The 17,962-nt window shown below is 46.2% G+C and overlaps 1 protein-coding gene across 2 annotated transcripts in view; it reads right to left on the bottom strand.

Moving 5' to 3' along the window:
• Positions 1-15,351, bottom strand: part of ZCCHC7 (zinc finger CCHC-type containing 7) — an 86,864-nt gene extending 71,513 nt beyond the window's left edge. The window contains exons 1-3 of one of the 2 annotated variants that reach the window (XM_015615321.1): positions 15,181-15,351; positions 12,153-12,259; positions 9,780-10,484 (exon numbers count right to left, since the gene is read on the bottom strand). In XM_015615321.1, coding sequence (XP_015470807.1) covers positions 9,780-10,484; positions 12,153-12,162 — 715 coding nt within the window. In that variant the 5' untranslated portion in view covers positions 12,163-12,259; positions 15,181-15,351. Of the gene's footprint in view, positions 1-9,779; positions 10,485-12,152; positions 12,260-14,588; positions 14,626-15,180 lie in introns of those variants that run through there. The other variant, XM_033520561.1, reaches the window with a different exon arrangement.
• Between the last annotated feature and the right edge of the window lie 2,611 nt (positions 15,352-17,962).

Consider the following 17,962-nt stretch of genomic DNA (forward strand, 5'->3'; position numbering starts at 1 on the left):
ACCCCAAAAAACCAACAAAAAAACACCCCAAAACCAAAACCAACAAAAAAAAAAAACAAAACAAAAAAACCCCAAATGGGAGTGGAAGAATCAAGCCAAAGAAGAAACAACAAATGTAATTTTAAACATTTAACATTTGCGCAGTTAGAGACACTATACATGCACAAGAGCAAAGATTTTGCTCTTATTTTTTGTAAATACACAGGGATGAATTTTGTTAAATAAAATTTGAGCACACAGAGGTGAAAGGCACACAGGTAGTATAACTGTTTCAGGAAAGGTACAATGGAGTATTATTTTGAAGATCCATGTTTACAATTTGTAAACATGAATATTAAATAAATTGCTCTACCAATTATGTATTAACTATTGACGTTGCTCAATAATTAGAACTTATAATTTTTAGTGTGGGGCCAGGTGAAAACAGCCTGATAATGAATCCTTGATGCAATTTTGATTTTTTTAATTTCTGTTTTTATCTTTTCCTGAGTAAGATTTGTTTGATGACTCTGATTTTTCATTTGTTTTGTACAGAATTGTGCCTCATGTAGCATTTTGTTTTATTAACAAACTTTGAAATTACAAGAACCAAGCTAAATGTTAGAAAACAAACTGAAAAGAACTTGCTGGCTGTCTAAGTCCCCCATTCAGGCTGAAGGAGCATTTTTTAATGCTTTTTAAATTTTTTAAAATTTTAAATTTAAATTGTTTTTTCCATGTCATTGAATGAATTGACATTTAACAGTAGTTTTTGTGTTTTCCTTGTGGATGGTAAGTATAACATTAAAAAATAAAATTACCAACTGGATATATTAAACCTCACCTGCACATCCCACCCTGTTCCCTTTGCATGCTTATATTCTCAGAGCATCTATGGGATAGAGGAGCAACACCTGAAAGAACTGTTCTTGCATCTGAACACTTTCTGAAGCACTGACAAGGACTTTGGGGAATGTTTTCCATTTATGTCTATTTTTTGAGTGAGTCTCCCTGTAAGACATAAGACATGAACTGGAGTGGCAATGTAAGAACATTGACTGAAAAATGGTCTCAAGACGTACTGATGGAAAAGAGACTAGGTATTTGCCAAACTAAATGAGACTAAAGTCTCAATGAAGTTACACCTAATAAATTTTCAGTCTTTCCTACAAGATTAAAATAAAGTAGGACATTTAAAATTTTCTTTTGTGAGGAATTCAGTTCCTAAAGAGCCTGCTTTCTCCTTCAAATTCCTGCAGATTTCCAGCTTCACAAAGCCACTCAGGATTAGTCAAGCTTTAAAATTTAAAATTCCATGTGCTCCTTCTAATTATTTGAGTTCACTGGGAAATTATTTTCAAATGTGCATTTCCATAAAAGGGAAAAGTGTTTTTCAGCTTTTGTCCTTTGGAGACTGCACGTGTGTGCCGCAAAAAATTACATCACCGACAGACGTCACAAACATGTCATTTGTGTTTAAAAACATAAAATCACATCACTGACCCCTCAAAAACACGTCATTTGTATGTTCAAAAGTATTTTTGCTGTTGTTTTGCTAAATTAGTATTTTTCTTCACTAACACAAGGCTGGCCCAAGAAAAGATATAATCATATATTACTGAGCAACCCAGTCTGGAGGAAGGTGTTGCTGCCCATTGCAGGGAGATGGAACAGGATGGTTTTTAAGGCCCCTTCTGACCCAAAACAACAGCCTCCAGATGCTGTGACAGGGACTGACGGCCCCTGGAGGCAGCAGCCTTTGGGGCCCACTCACCCCATCCTGTAAGAGAAACCACAGCAAAACACAAAAGACCGTGACCTTCAGGCACCACTAAATCACTCCATTTTTAAGGAAATGACAACAAAAAGGTCACTGTTTCACCTGCATGAAGCTGCTCCTCAAAACAAAACAAAAACCTTATTACAAAAATCACAAGTGAGTGACCAAAGCTCAGCTTTTAGGCTTCATTTTTAACAAAAAGGCATGTTTTAAACACTTAGGCGTACTGTTTGAAAATCTCAGTTACACAAACATACACCACAGATGCACCAGTTGAGACACAGAAACACACACACCACCAATGGTAAAGGAACTGTCCCTCTGCTCCAACTGCTGACATGGATTTCTTAGAGGGATCTGTTCTCTGTTCTTTTTATACCAAAACAAAGTTATAATAATTAAAAATCCAGTGAAGACATCCCCTCAGCACACACCCATTCAGCCTAAAGTACAAAGAATGCCAACTCTGCCTGTGTCCTGGGGAGCCAGCCTGAGGGGACAGCACAGCTTTGTGCTGGGCTGTCACTGGCTGGACACAGACCCCAGGGCTGGGAATGCTGCTGCCCCTCTCATGGGCACTGTTATGGGACTCCAGCGAAATTTCTGTTCTGCACTGACAGAACTTTCCCCCCTTGAGGTTTCTTTGCCAGGATATGCCATAGGAACATAAGGTGGAAGTGTCAAAGGTCCACCCACACCCCTACAAACACAGACTCTCGCACACACGTGTGACTGTGCTCGTGTGTGTGTGTACATCGCCACACGCGCTCATGGGGAGCCACCCCGCAGCTCGAGTGGGGAGGGAGGATCCCCCAAGCTCTGTAGGTAAAGTTTTAAAAGCACAAGACACAGTTCCAGGCTTGGTGTCTTACCTTTGTGCAGGAAGGGCAGTGCAGCATGAGGCAGGGACGGTCAGTGCAGGCTGGAACACACCCGCTGCCTCGCTGCCCCTGCTCCAGCAGGGTACAGACAGCTCTGGTGCTTCACCATGCACAGAGAGTTTCAAAAAGAGACCGAAAAGAGCATCTGGCAGCAGCTCCCCCCATGCTCCCCCCTCCCTGCCGGGCTGCTGAGGTTGTAAAGGAGTTGATGGAAGATTTGTCCTGAGGATGCCTGGGCTGTCCCTGGTGCCTCAGGGGCTCAGAGTAAGGACAGGCACACCACAACCACCCACGCAGCACAAGACAGGACAGCAAAGTGCAGAGAAATCTGCCCACTTAGGGCAAAGAGGTGCTTTTGTGACTGTCACTGGAATCTGCTGTCTCCAATGGGCCTCCTCAGGCTCTCTGAGGGCATTCCCCTCACCTCCACTTCAAAAGTGTTAACAAAGGAACACCAACCACCACGTCACACCTGAGGCTGTGCAAAGGAACACACAGAATTAGCACCAAACCGATGACAGAACACACCAAACCAGTGCCAAAACACACCAAACTGGTGACAGAAACACCTCAGCAGCTGTTTCTGTGCACGTGGCTCTCAGCAGTGCATGGGAGGTATGCTACTCTTGCTGATGTACATCCACCAACAGAAGTCCAAGACTGGACAGAGAGCTTTAATTTTCTTCCTTCCTCATAGTGAGGATCATTGTCTGACAGGACATATTCTGGGTAGCTGGGAATGTTGCACATGATGTGAAATCAGAGACGTTGGCAAAAGCTTTAGAGGAAAAGCAGTCAAATAACACCACCACAGAGAGGGAGAGGCTGAGCCTAGCAGGTGGGAAACCTTACCACTGCTAAAAATTGCCAGGGAAAAAGAAACAGCTTAAACACAAATTCCACAACTACAAAAAAATGTCATGCTGTTGGGAACTGGGGACCCTCAGCAGAGGAGCTGGAGTGTGCACCCACACTCACCGGTGTGTCCCCTGCAGTCACAATTCTCCCCTGGCAAAGGCTGCTGGAATAGGGCTGTTCCAGCTGGGATGCAGTCACAGCAGACACACAGCACTCACCAGCACGAATTCTGGAAATACCAACTATGTACATTAACAGAATATAAAGACCACCACTGCCATCACCCCAGGCCTTGCCAGCCTATGTCACAGGCATGTGTGTAGTTGAATGTGCACAAGTGCTGCAGCAGCCTGAGGAGCTACCTCTGCATTTCCTCCAGATTTGAAGTGAAAGCAGTGACCACACATCCCTGCCTCACCAGCAGCAGCACTGCTGCGGTGTTGAAAGGTACAGAATCAGATTTCTGTCCCCCTATACCTGGCACCTACACCTGTCTGCTCACCTCAAACCTCACTTTTTCCATGCATCCTTTGTATCCAGCATAGCCTCTACTGCACCTTTTAATTGCTTAAACACCTAGAACTTCTTCTTCAAAAGGATTACATCAGTTTCCCATCAGTGTTCAAAAATTCACTTGCAGTATGAGAGTTTGTTATTGCCTGTAAGAAACCCAAAGAAACAGGGACAAGGAAGAAAGATCAAACAGAAGGGGGGGTGGGAAATCCCCTTATAACTATCCCCAGAACAGAGGGAAAAAAAGGTGGGAAAAGTGAAAAAAAGTCACACAGAATATATGACCATGTAGGCATGGGCACTCTTGCAGAAAACCTAGTCAGCAATCCCAAGCCAGAGGAAATTTAAATGAGAGCCAGGTCCATAACAGTGACGGAATCTGCACAGATACAAGGGGCTGCTCAGGTTGCAGGCTGTGCTTAGCCTCGATCTCTTTGGATTTGCAAAGGAACTTTATTAGTTTTATTAATTTTTTTCCTTAAATAATCAAGAGATTCGAGTGTATCCACATTACACAGTGAAGAAGATTAAGATTTTTTTCTTTAATCAAAATATCCATATGCATGTGTTGTATCTTCCAAGGGGTAGGTGGATTCCCACTGCAGGCTCCCGCTCCGAGGTGTGTTCTGCTGCAGGAATTCATGCACAAACCACTCCTACCACATTTCCATGACAGCAGGGCTCCAGCAAACACAAGTGAGAAGAAAACCCCCCAGATGACAGGAATACCCCCCCAAATGACAGTGCTCAGCAGGGTGCAGTTCTGGGGGAAACAGGCCCACCAAGGGGTCTGGCAGCACATGCAGAAACTGGACTGCAGCCCCATGCAGTGGTGTCACCCAGCACTGTCCATCGCTCCAAGGGGAGTGCAGCCCCAGCCCCACGGCCGGGCTGTGCTGGGCAGGGACACCGGGAGCAGCAGCTCTGTGCTCCCTGGGACAGGCACAGCCTGGCCAGGACACCAAGGAGCACAGCTCCTCTGGAACCCCCCCAGCCCAGCCTGGCCCCCACGTACACGGCTGACCAGCCCACACCAACACGGCTCCCAGCACGAGCTGCTCCTGAAGAAAACACTCATCTTAGAGCAAGACAACTTTCTGTGAGCTGTTCCATCAGCTGGCCTGAGAGGCTCCTGCTGCCCTCGCTGGAGGAGATGCTCCAGGCAGTGTCAAGGGGGGCTGAGGCCACTCCTCGCGTGGGGACACGGCCACAGCCAGCGCCTGTGGCCACAGCCTGCCCAGCTAGACGAGCCACCACCAAGCTGCCAGGGCATCAATCCCTGCTTTGGGCTTTTGGTGACACTGAAGCTGGCACATGGATCACACCAGGGACACCTGCTGCTTCTAAGAAACACAGCACACACCTCTACATATTAATGGTAATACATCTAGGTATTAACAACATAAACACTTTGATTGTTAAAGAAAATTTCACCTAGAAGTCTTTTTACTTCTGAAAGCAACTTTGAGATTGAACTCTGTGATTCCATAACTTGAGTATCCAATAAGCAGAGGGAAATGTGACTCTTTACAGAACATTTCTCTGGCCCAGCAAAATGAAAAATTTATGGCAGTAATTTTTGTGGGAAAAAATAAGTTGTTACTACAAATCTCAGGACTCCAGAACAAAAAACATACTGTATCATGCAAAGGTCACATTCAAAAGCAGCTGCCAGGGAAAAGAAGCATAGCACAAGTCATTGTATTTTGTTATTTTAGAAATAAGGGTACTCCTGTTCACCATTTAGAAATAAACAGGGATTTGAATAATAGAACACAGAGAAAAGAAATGAAGATGTGGTCAGATTTTTGAATAGCTTCTGCAGTGCCACACATCTAAGATAAATTTAAGTTCCATGTCTAGACAAAGACATTTCAAACACTGATAGTTCACAAAGGGCATTTTCTTTTTGATAGAGATAAAACAATAAGTCAATTTATCAGAGACTGCTATTTCCTTTCTGACTCCACAAGCTGCAGTTGCTGCTACCAAATAGAAGACTCCTTTCTACATTATTTTTTAGGGAAGAGGCAAAAATTAAATGCTTGCAAATTAATTTCCTTTCCATTTTAGGCATATTGTTATGTTTTCATTCACTAAATGTTCAAACACACTTCTTTTTTTCTTGTTTTCATTTTACAAGTGTTCTTTGGAGTCAGAAACAGCCACACACAAACTTGCCAAGCTCAGAGTGCAATCATACTCACACCCAGTCTACAAGAAAGGGGCCAGGCAGGCAAAAGATATAACAGAGAGAAGATAAATTGCTTTTTGTACCCCTTAGTGGCCGGACATCAATGCTGCAGCTCTGAAAGCTGTCTTTCCAAAAAAAAAAAAAAAAAAAAAAGAGAGAGATTAGGATTGCAGCTATTCATGGGAAAAGAAATATGTTAAAAGGAAGGTTTTAATGAAGAAATGGATGAAAGACTTCCAACTACAGGAGATTAACGTTCTTATCATATAAACTCTTACTGCAAAGCGGAGAGAAGGGGTGGGAGGGGAGAACGCTCCTCCAAAGACGTGGAAACTCTGACACTGAAAATGAATTCTAAGCATTAGTGCATGGCACAGTTTGTAATGATTCTTTCTGCACACTTTATTATGGACTTTTAAACTTTAAAAAAAAACAACAAAAAGAGTGTAGATTATGCCAAAGAGCTAGATTTGCTGAATTAGCCATTTTTGAAACACCCTGTGAAGAAGGTAGGACCCTGTGTAAGCACAGCAACCAGCAGCATCAGCAGGCAGTTTTCTGACAGGCATGCCAGGAAAACCACCAGCAACAGGTGGAACACACAGGTCCACACCTGGTGCTGCCCTTGGTTAGGGAAACCCAGAAATACAGGCAAAAATAGGCTGTGGTTTGGTGTGGAATTAGACAAGCAAAACCAAAAACTGGAGAGCACCTAAAACCATATATGGGGAATCAGGGCAGAGAGGGGAGGGAGGACTCCCATCTGTGTATGGAACACTGGTGCTTGTGGACCATAAACCTGCAGGATGGCAGCTGAGGACCAAAAGGTGAACCTTGATCTGCCACTGGCACCCAGAGCTCATGTCCTACAGCCAAGCAAGATGTCTTGCCCTCACAACAGATGCTGGTACCTGGAGCTGGAGATCTGCACAGGGGAAAGACTCTCTGTGCACCAGAGGTATCAGGACAGCATTATTTGTTTACAGGGAGTATTAAAATAATAAGGTTGTTAGACAAGAGCAGGTCGGGCAAGTGAGGTGCAGGGGAGTGAACAGAATAAGGAGATATACTGAATTCCTTTCCTTAAGGAGATGTTTCTGACTCAGAAACTGACTGAGCATCTCTATTCAGGGACTCAGATGTGAAAACAGACTCATCAAATGACTGACACAACCGGCTGCTCTCACAGGCAGAGGACTGGTCACGTTTCAGTTCCCTTTTCCATGGGAAGCAAACTGGACACCAGACACATCACAACACTGTCATGGGAGGTCTGCCCAATGCACAGACAGAGGCAGTTGCAGGAGAAAAGGGAAAGGCAAGGCTTCCTGAATTCTTACACACTATAACCATCCCTACTGATACTGCAGGCCACAAAATTGTAATTTATATACAGTGCTGTTGCCAAAACACCTATCTCATTCTCTAGAAACCCTGAAAACAGAATTGTGCATGTCTCAAAATATTTTAAATGAATAAGCAGAGAATGTCTCTGAGAGAATAATTTGCCAATATACATATTTTTAACACACATATCTTTGAACCAAAAGTTTCTATATTCATGTTTCAGCAGAATAATTTATAGAATCGCAAAATCCCAGAACGGTTTGGGTTCCAAGAGGCCTTAAAGATCACCTTGTTCCAACCGCCTGCCATGGGCAAGGACACATCCCCTTAGACAAGTTACATATTACTGTCTATAGGATGAGAGATACAAGTTCAGTAAACAAATTACAGTTACTGTACCTTGGGAACATTTATGGCTTCTCTTCCCTACAACTATTTTGTTGGTGTTTTGGTTTTTCGTGACACACAGATACCTACAACACAATTTATCCTAAACCTATGTCTTTGCATGGGGATCACAGTGTGTATTGGAAAAGAAGTAGCTGAACCAAACATTTGTACACCACAGCTACTTGAATTCCATCCACCAGAATCTGGAGGGGTTTGGAGAGGGTTCTGGCCTACTGCTGAGAACAAAACCAGAGCAGGAGAAGAGCAGGTGTATTTATGACCTTGTATGACTGTCTATGACTTTCCACTAAAACATCTCAAAAACTACTGCCTGCACTCTACTAAACAATTTTATCTCTGAACAGTGTGACCCATTCATACAGTCCAGGGAAATTCTACCCCGGACAGCAGAGCTGACTGCTCTGTATGTGGCTTGCTTATTTCCAGCACATTCACTATGAACCAGAAATGTAACAATATTTGTCACAAAACCATGACATAACTTAGCAAAAACTGCCCCCTGGTACCAAAGTCACATTTGATTTTTAACAGCCCCCTCAGTCAGCACTGGCACACCTGCAAGGCAATTCTCAGAAACTTTTAAGATGTTTATAAGGAGGAAAAAATGACATGCATTTTAAACATGGTGTGCTTGTTAGGGCCTCTGATGCAGTGACAGGGTGCCTTATGTTAAAGTCTTGTAGCTACAAACTCTGCTAAGCTTTGTAAAAACACACACAATTCCAGAAGAAGGTTATCGAACATTTAAGGTCCTGAAATATGTGATTTACCAAAAAAGGTGAAGCCTATTCCTCAGCTCTTCCCTGACACAGTGCAGCAGCAGCATGTGAACAGCAGCACTGTTTATGGACACTCTGACAAAGAAACTCCACTGATGTCAGTCTGCAGATTGGTGTCACAGAATGATCCATTTCATGCAAACCCCCTCACTTACACATGCACTAAATAAAGCTATGTCATACATAGTTTTCTAGCTCCTTTAAAAGTACTGTCTAATTTATTTTATTCATAAACTTCTTTTATTTCTTTCTCCAGCCTTTGTCTGGATCATGGTTTCCCTCAACCTGGCAGGAGGGACGCTGTTCCCAGTAAAGGCCTTTGTGCTCCAGGAAGCCAGTGAGCAAAAAAAGATCCTGGCTGATCATCCAGCAGTTTGCAGCTGCTGGTGACACAGAGTATATCACACACAATGGTTATTACAAAGGCTTGGCTAAACTCTCTTGCACTGACCACCATATTTATGGACCTGCTTTGCTGCTATGTGGAAGAACGTTTCTCAAAACACCAAAATGTCAGATTTTAGTGGCTGGGGAGAAACCTCTCTGAATTCAGTGCAGAATCCACACGAGAAGAGTCAGTCAACTTCAGATGAACAGCCCGAACTGTCAAGAGTGTTAAGGGGGCAGTCACCTGCTGAATTCAGGCAGGGGAAATGCTCAGATCTCCCCTCCACCTCTTGCCTCCTTCCTGTTACAGCTCATCCCTGGCCTGAGTTGAAAGGTCTTTGGTATACAGCAACTTCTTATACACTCTTGGAAATATAAAATCTATGGCAAGGTTGAAAAGCTCACAGTCCCCATCACTCTGATGTTACTTCTACCAGGAAAAATGCTGCTTTCCCTTCCACATGCCATGCTGCTGAAATAAAGGTATTGAAGCGGTACAAATAATGACCATTTAATTTACCACAGCTTTGCAACCATTGCCATGCACTCACTTGCTCTCTGTATTCATCTTTCAAGTACTGACATCAGTGTCATTGCAGACCAATTGCTGTCTCCACACAAGAACCAACAAGGCAATAAAAAGCACTAACCTTCGCTGACAGGGGTGGCATAGCCCTCGAGGTTCAACATGATGTCTCCATCCGTGTCATCAGCACCAGCTCCCAGGAGCATCCAGCTTTCGACGTTATCAGTGTCAGAGATGAAGCTCTCCTCCTCCTCTGAGCTGTTGTCTATCACCAACACTTCCTGGATGGCTCCAGGTCCAGCAGAACAGACTGGGGTGGGCCTCCCACTACTGCTGTTTCTCTGCCTTGGTGTGGCCACACCAGACTCAGGGGGACACGGGGCTTTACATCTGGCAGCTTTGGTGTGATTTGGTGTAGAAGATACTGGGTGGATGTGTGTTTTACCTTTAGCTGAAGAGCATCTTGACCTCTTGGCCTTGCTTTTGTAGATGCTGTCTTCATCTGGTGTATCGGACAGGACAATGACCTCAGGCTCATCTGAAAGCTGAGTAGCATCTTCAGTGAGTTTCTCATCTTCCTCCTGTTTCTCAGTGAGACCTGAACTTTGACCCATGACTTCTCCAACATCAGCTTCTTCATCCATTTCCACTGTACTGCTTTCTCCAAGATCATGGGAATAGTGGATCTGGCTATAGAGATGAAACTCCACCTCACTATCAACACTCTGCTCACTGGATGACTCCTCAGGATAAAGTTCATCTTCATACACTTCAGTATTCTCAGGATCTCCATACCCAGTAAACATTCTGGAAAGTGGAGAGCCTGAGTCTACAAAAAATCAAACGGATACATTAGAATGGTCATATGTCCAGAATAAGCCTCCAAATGATACCTTAGATCTTCTGGAAATTCATGTGAGTTACAGAGTTCTGTACACAGAACATTAAACTGAGCAGATTTAACAGCTACCTGTGCTCAAATGTGGAACAGCAAAAGCTACTTAAGGATGCATTTGTATTCACCATAACTACTACTTCAGTGCAATTACTCTGAAAGTGGCATTTACGAGTTCTCCACGCCCACACCCAGAATGCTGCACACACCAGGGCTCTCAGCTACAGGAGTGAGTGCAGCAAAGAGCCAATAAAACCATTGAGGGATTAGACTATCTGTTGTAGAAGGTCAAGCTGGCATTGCTACTGCACCGGAAGAGAAAGCTCAGAAGGATTTATCCATGCTCACAAACACCTGGGGCAGGGGGAGTAAACAAGACAGAATCACCACAGTACTGACCAGAAAGAACTTGAAAGGGAATGGACACAAAATAACAAAATACAGGGAATTCCACTTAAATGTAAGTCAGTGTGCCTGAAAGGCTTTGGAGCCTCCATTCTTGAGGACCTTCAGACCTCAGCTAGGCACAGCCCTGAGCAAGCGGTTCAAGGTCACTCTGCTGTAAGCCAGGGCTGAAATTGCCAGAGGCTCCTTCCCAACTCAGCTATCCTGTGATCCCAAGGGTGAGTGTGTTCAGAGCTCATAGCCTGCTCCCTTGCAAGACAGGTAATACAAGGATGTTCTGAAGTCACCCTTGCTTCCTTGAGAGACTACCTTTGTGCTCGTGACCACATGATGCATGGAGTATAGGAAATGGAACACTTCCTCTGAAAGTCTGTCTGTATTTCTGCATTACAGTTACTCCCATGGAAGTCACCCAGCTTCTTCAGACATGAAAACTGCCAGATGGAAGAAGTAGATGGCTGGGGAAGTAGAGTTTCATGATACTGTTTAAATCCACTTAGTCACACAAACAAAAAAATTCGGATTTGTGAACTTTGTACAGAGGTAACTTGTGTGATGATGGTATTTAAAGAACCCAAAGGTTCCCATTATGAAGGCTCTCCTCTCTCACTCAGGTTCCTAAGTAAACGTAAACATAACACCTAATATGCTAAATATATGAAAGAACAAGGTGGTAGTAGACACAATAAAATTACTTTACACCACCACCTAGCTTACTATGTTGTAGAAAGGAAGGAAAAGTAAAACAATGGCACCTGAATGGCCATAGTTTGAAAAACTGACAGACCAAATGCAGGCCCCAAACTTCAACATTTTTTCAACTTTACATGGGGTCCCTGTTTCAAACAGGCTGCAGCCTGTTGCCATCCGCATAGAGAGAACAGAGCTCCTATCAAGCACATTCACAATATTAACATGTGGTGATGAGGTGTGATAAGAGACCTTCAGTAATGTAGGAAAGTAACAAATCCTCCTGAGGATGCTGTGTTTTCAGTGATACTCCAAAAGCCAAGTGAATCCAAGTACTCCTTCCTCCGCTTCTGTCAGCCAGTGGATGCAGTCACACACAGTAAGCAGTGACCACTGCTAAAACTTGCAGCTGAACAACACTGATGTCTCTCTCTCCCGGGAGCTGACTCATGGACACTTCACAGTGCAGGCAAGCAAGACACAAACAAGCAGCAAGACTACACTCACTTTGATCCATCCTTCTCAGGTCAAACAGCAGCTCCTCCTCCTCTCAGGTCCACACTGACTGGGATAATGAAGGGCTCTTCCTCTTGCTCAGCATGTATGCCAGGCCACTGGAAATAAGAAACATCCAACATCAGCACCACAACATGATTTGAAAACTTGCTGGTCACCTTTCTCACATTCAGTCCACAGCCTTGCCTTTCCTCTTCAGGAAAGAGAAACAGCCATGTCAGGTATCTGACATCAAAGCAGACACAAACACAGCCTCAAGGAAAGGGAAGAGGAGCTCAACAAAGCCATGCTGTTTTTCAGATTGTCAGGCTCTCACTGAGTTCACACAAGTAACTCAGAGAAAGACCTGACTGTGACTTCAGATTTCCTTTTGCCAGTGAAAAGCTTAGACTATGGGCAAACATTCTTTTCCATAGATTGACAGAAGGGTTTCAGCTGGAACAGACCCCTAGGGTCACTGCTCTCTCAGTTGGTGCTCACCTCTAAGTGCCACACACATCTTGCTTCAGCTGGACTACTGTAAAGACACTCCTCACACCTGAGTGTGAAGAACACATTAAAAATATTAGTCCTGCAAAGACTACCTGATTTGATAGGCTGCAGGGAGCAACAACACACGGACACATCTTACTTTGGAACTAGATTACCTGACTTTAAAAAAAACAAACCCGAACTTCAAACCTCTGTCAGCAGTTGAACCCCATTCCTTTACCGAGAGGAATCCCATTCCTCCCTGAACCCAGAGCACAACCTTCCTCAAAAGCACTTGACTGCCTCTCAGGCAGCCCCTAAGTAAGAACAGTTCAAGTAAACAGCTACAATGTTAAAATTTAAAAATCACAGACGTCTGCGTTCCTTCTACCTATTTCCAAACTCAATTGCAAATGGCTGCAGTTGGCAGTGACAGGTATAATTTTCAAACACTGCTTGCCAGCATTTTCCACCTGGCCCATTAGAAACCTGACATCCCACATGTGATGCAGCCACGGGAATGGCAGCAGCAGCACGCAGTCAAAAGGGAGGTGCCACTGGCAACTCGAGGCAGGGAGGAAGAGCAAGGCCAGCAAACAAGAAAAAACAAACAAGTTAATTAGAACACCTCAGCCAAAATCCCAAAGGGGGTTTGGGATGCTCAGGTCCCACTCATCTGCAGAAGGGACTGTGAAGTAAGAAGTTCAGGACAGTCCTTCCCCTGTCATTCCTGTTCACTTACCTTGACACTCCCTGTCAACCCCTCCTTTCCACTGCTTAACTCCAGCATTTCTGCTGTTCTTGCTTTCTCAAGTTCTAACAGCTCCAAGAGCTCATCATGTTTAAATTCAAACACTAAGATTTCTTTAAAAGTTGAAATGAAAACTAAAACACAGAGACTACTTCTTCCATTGCATGTGACTTTTGAAACAAAACAGTCACTGTTCCCATCACAAATCATCAGTGAATTCAAAATATTTCCTTATTTATCTCATTCTCATCTTGATCTCCAGTCAGATCTAACTCTTTTTGAGAACTGCTGCACTGAGAATAGAGAAGCAAACATGCTCTCTACTGCCTTGGAAGACAAAATACAACCCTACTGTCAGGCTGGTAATGGCAGCAACAACAAAAGGAAAAAGAAAGCTCTTTCAAGAAAATTACCATACTGTAATTCTTCTGTGTATCAGAACAGAGGGTCAGATACTGGGACAGAAGGAGCCAAAATTTTTGTCAGCTTTAAATTTAGTTATATTTGTCATACATAAACTGCCTGGTGCTTCAGACTGCTGAGACACTGCAAAGGCACAGACAGTATGAAACTGACAAAGAACTTAAATGTTCCAGAGCATGTGAATAAAACCTATCACTTCAGCTGCTGCAGCTGCTTTTGTACTCTGCACTGCCTGGATTCCATGAGAAAATGATCATTTTGAAGCTCATGACATAAATGAAAATCACATCTGGGAAGGCAGGAAAATGTACCTAAATGTATTTATAAAGACCTACCCAAAGACACATTTATTAACAGAAGCCAGTGTCAGGTGACTGTTTTTCTTCCCCTGCTCTGTTTCTGTACCCAGTGTGATCCCAGCCTGGCTGTGCCTCACCGGAGCAGCCACGTGGTTCTCTCAGAGCAGCTGAGAAAGGCACAACCCTCACTTGCTGCCCAGGTGAGACTGCAGCCATCAGCCACCTGTGGCTGCCCCATCTGAACTGGAGAAGGCCTTGCAGAGGAACATGGAAAAGTGTCAGGAGGTGGGTTGGGAGCAGCCTCTGTCCTCATTTTCCACGATCTAACAGTGATTTTTGGCTAAATACTGAGATGCAAACCCTATCCTTGTCCCATTTGCTGTTGGAGGAGACACAACTGTTCTGGACTTTGTTTAAATGAAGTGCAAGGAGAGAAACAAAGCCTTGGAGAAGAGGTCAGCATTTTTCTAGTGGCAGCTATACCTTCAAGAGATCACGGGAATATCTCTTCCACACCCGAACCTTGAAAAATAACAAAATATTTCACGTTTACTTCAAGCCTTTCAGAAGATTTTTTTTTCTTTCCACAGGCATTTTCCGAATCATGTTTAAGAGTAACATGCTTTTCCTTGGGTCCTAGGGCTGGATGTGGTTTGGCGAGTGGGAACAAATCAGGAATGAAGATCCCGGGGAAGGGGAGGGACATTCCGGGGGAAAGGGATGCACAACCCGAGCACCGGCGGCGGACGAGGGAGCACGCGGAGCGCGGCTCCGGCCACACGCAGAGCCCTCCCCCGCAACTGCAGGGCCGCCGGGGGCCGCGGCTCGTTGCCGGGGCTGCGGAGGGACCGGGACACGCCGCAGCCGGAGGCTGGGCCAGGATCACGGACACCGGGGCCGGACCGCGGGGTGATCCCGGTTCCGCAGGCGCGACTGGGGTGGAGAAGCCTCCACGGCACGGGGGGAAACCGGGGCCTTGGGGAGTGGGGTCCTCGTGGAGGGCGAGGTTTCGGTCGGGCCGGGAGGTGCCGGAGACGGATGGGGCCGGGTGCCGATAGTCACGGAAGATACTCACTCATAGCCGATACCGGAACTCAGTTGGTATCAGCACTCGGTACCGGGACTGGCTGGCTGGCTGGCGGGCCGGCTGGCTGCCCCACTGCCGGTGCCAGTGCTCAGTGCCAGGACTCCCTCAGTGCCGGCGAACCGCGCCGGCCGCGCCGGGACCCGCCGAGCAGGAAGTGGCGGTGGCCAGGCCCCGCCGTCCGGCCACGTGCTTCCGGTCTCGCGCAGAGGCCACGCCCACCGGGCACCGCCCATAACCCCGCCCATGCCCCCGCGGCCTGGGCGCGCTGTGGGGCCCGGCTTTGGGGAGAATTTACCCAAAATCGGGTGCGCGGGGATGGGGCTTGCCAGAGTCTCGCCAGCCTCTCCACCAAGGAGTGTGGTCTGCGCCCTGCCCGGCAGCACAGCCCTGTGAGAGGATCGCGTCTCCGTGTGCGGAGCGGACAGAGCCACCGCGGGTAGCGTGATCCGAGAGGAGACGGGGTGCGAAAGGATCCCAAAGTTCATCCAGTCCCCCTTGGCATGGACTGGAACAGCTGCCACTAGACCGGGTTGCTTCAAGCCCAGTCCACTCTTGGGCATTTCCAGGGATGCAGGGGCAGCCACAGATGCTCCGGGCACCTGTGCCAGGGCCTGCCCAGCCACGTGGGGAGGAATTTCTCCCTAATATCTCATCTAATTCTGCCCTCTGCCAGTGAGAATCCCTTCCGCTTGTTCTGTCACTCCAACCCCCGTCCGAAGTCCCTCTCCCGTTCTTTTGGAGCCCCTGTGGACGTTAGAAAGGGCTTTAAAATCTGCCCAGAGCCGCCTTTTTTCCAGCTGGACATCCCCAGCCTTATCGGTCCACCTCCATATCAGAGATGCTGCACCCTGAGGCCATCACAAGGCTCTGTGGCTGAACGTGCAGGTCCACACCTGTGCTTACACGCAGGATGCAGGCCCTGCTCTCCTCGCTGGGCTGTTCCTGCCCGCTGTCCCCAGCAGCGCTTTACAGACACACCTGCACCCAGCAGGCCCAGCCTCACTGTCTCACCTGAGAGCTTGCACAAATCCCACAGGATTCACCTTTCTGATGCTAAGTCCCACAGCTCTGCCCCACTTATACATATAAGTGGTGGTATAGTTGGTGCTGATTGCCCTTGCTGGTGTTTATCACACTCACACTGCCTCTCTCCAGGTGCTGCACACACAGATCCCCTGACCAGAGCTCCAGCTTCTCTGGCAAGCTCTAGGACCTCCACATACAAGGATGTACCCACAGCAGAGAGGAGCTGTTGCCCTTGTAAACAGACATCTTATTTAATACTGCCAAAAGGGCTGCATGTGGTGTGCTTCTGCTTCTGTGAGTGTAACAGGCAGGCTGACCTGCAGCACTGCATTTGTTCTGGTTTAGAGCAAATTTGGGAGAAAACCTCCAATGGGGCTCCCCCCGGAAGCAAACCCACGTGGCCCTTTTCCCCCACTCCCCCCAACCGGTTCGGGAAGAGATTTCTCTGAGAGAAGTGGAAAAAACCTGTTTATTTCACAGCACAGCACTACCCAGCACAAAAATGAATGATATCAAGTTACAAAACCTCTCGCCCTTCAGAAGAGATGACAAACTTCAGAGGGTCTCTTTCCTGTGGGTGTTGGCTCTGTTATCAGTCCCTCTGGCGCTGGAAAATGCCGCTGCCCAGGCTGGGCTCCCGGTAGTCCACGGGTGCGAGCTCCCGGTGCTCCCCCGAGTCCCCAGTCCAGAGCAGGTTCGATTCGTTTCAGAATAAAGGGAAAGAAAACAGTCCAGGAAGATCTCTCTGCTCCGGCTAGTTGGAAAGCCAAGGTGATCTGTGTCTTGTTGTCTGTCTGTGCTGTAGTCAAAACTCCCGATGCGGGGGGAGCAAGTACAGTCTCTGATAACAGACTCGGTGCTTCTTTTCCACTCACTTTTACTCTCAGATGGAATTTTAAGGATACAAAACCTATTTCTGGGCTAGGTGGATGAATGGGGATACAATTTAACATCACAATCACCCCAGGACAAGCAGGTAGCAGGAGGGAGTGAGGCAGAGCCTCCGAGGGGCAGGAGAGGCAAACATCACGGGGATGAGTGAGAAGATGCAGGGAGTTGGGTAAGATTCCAGCTGTGTGTGCTGCTTTAGGGACAGTGGTGTGCCTGGTTGCCCTGTAGCCACAGAGCTGCTCCTCCATGCTGCCCCACTGCACTGAGGGTATCAGGGCTGCCTGTGCAGACAGACACACCTGTGCTGCCACATCCAGTGAGCCCAGAGCTTTCATTTCCCATCTCATTTTTTGCAGGCCTTTTAGACTTTGGGGGTTTCCTTGATGCAGTGCTAGTACTCTATTTTCAACATTACTGGCATGTAATTATGACCTGTGATTTGCCTCTGTGAACGCTAGCACAGGCAGGTATGTGTGGGCTGCAAAACTGCCTCTTGAAAGGCAGAAATATGTGTTTCTCTGATCCTTCTGGCTCTAGGTCTGGGAAGAAGTGAACAAAACCAGCTCACAAATAGGAAGGTTTTATTTTCTGACAGAGCAAGTGGAAGCTGACATAGCTGTGACACCTGGTACTTGCCTCCTTTGCTCTGATCTTATCATGGCACCTTTCAAAACAAAAATGTTTTAAATGCTCTTAATGGATGTTATGAAACCTACTCAAATATATCAGATAATTAATTGCTGTAAAGCATATGCTGTTAAGATGATTAAAAGATGAGCTGGAACTGCAGAATGTTATGCAACTGTCAGGACCCCTGGAACTCTGCCTGTGTGTGACCTCAGTTTCCCAAATT

This window comes from Parus major, chromosome Z (genome assembly GCF_001522545.3).
Source record: "Parus major isolate Abel chromosome Z, Parus_major1.1, whole genome shotgun sequence".
NCBI lineage: Eukaryota > Metazoa > Chordata > Aves > Passeriformes > Paridae > Parus > Parus major.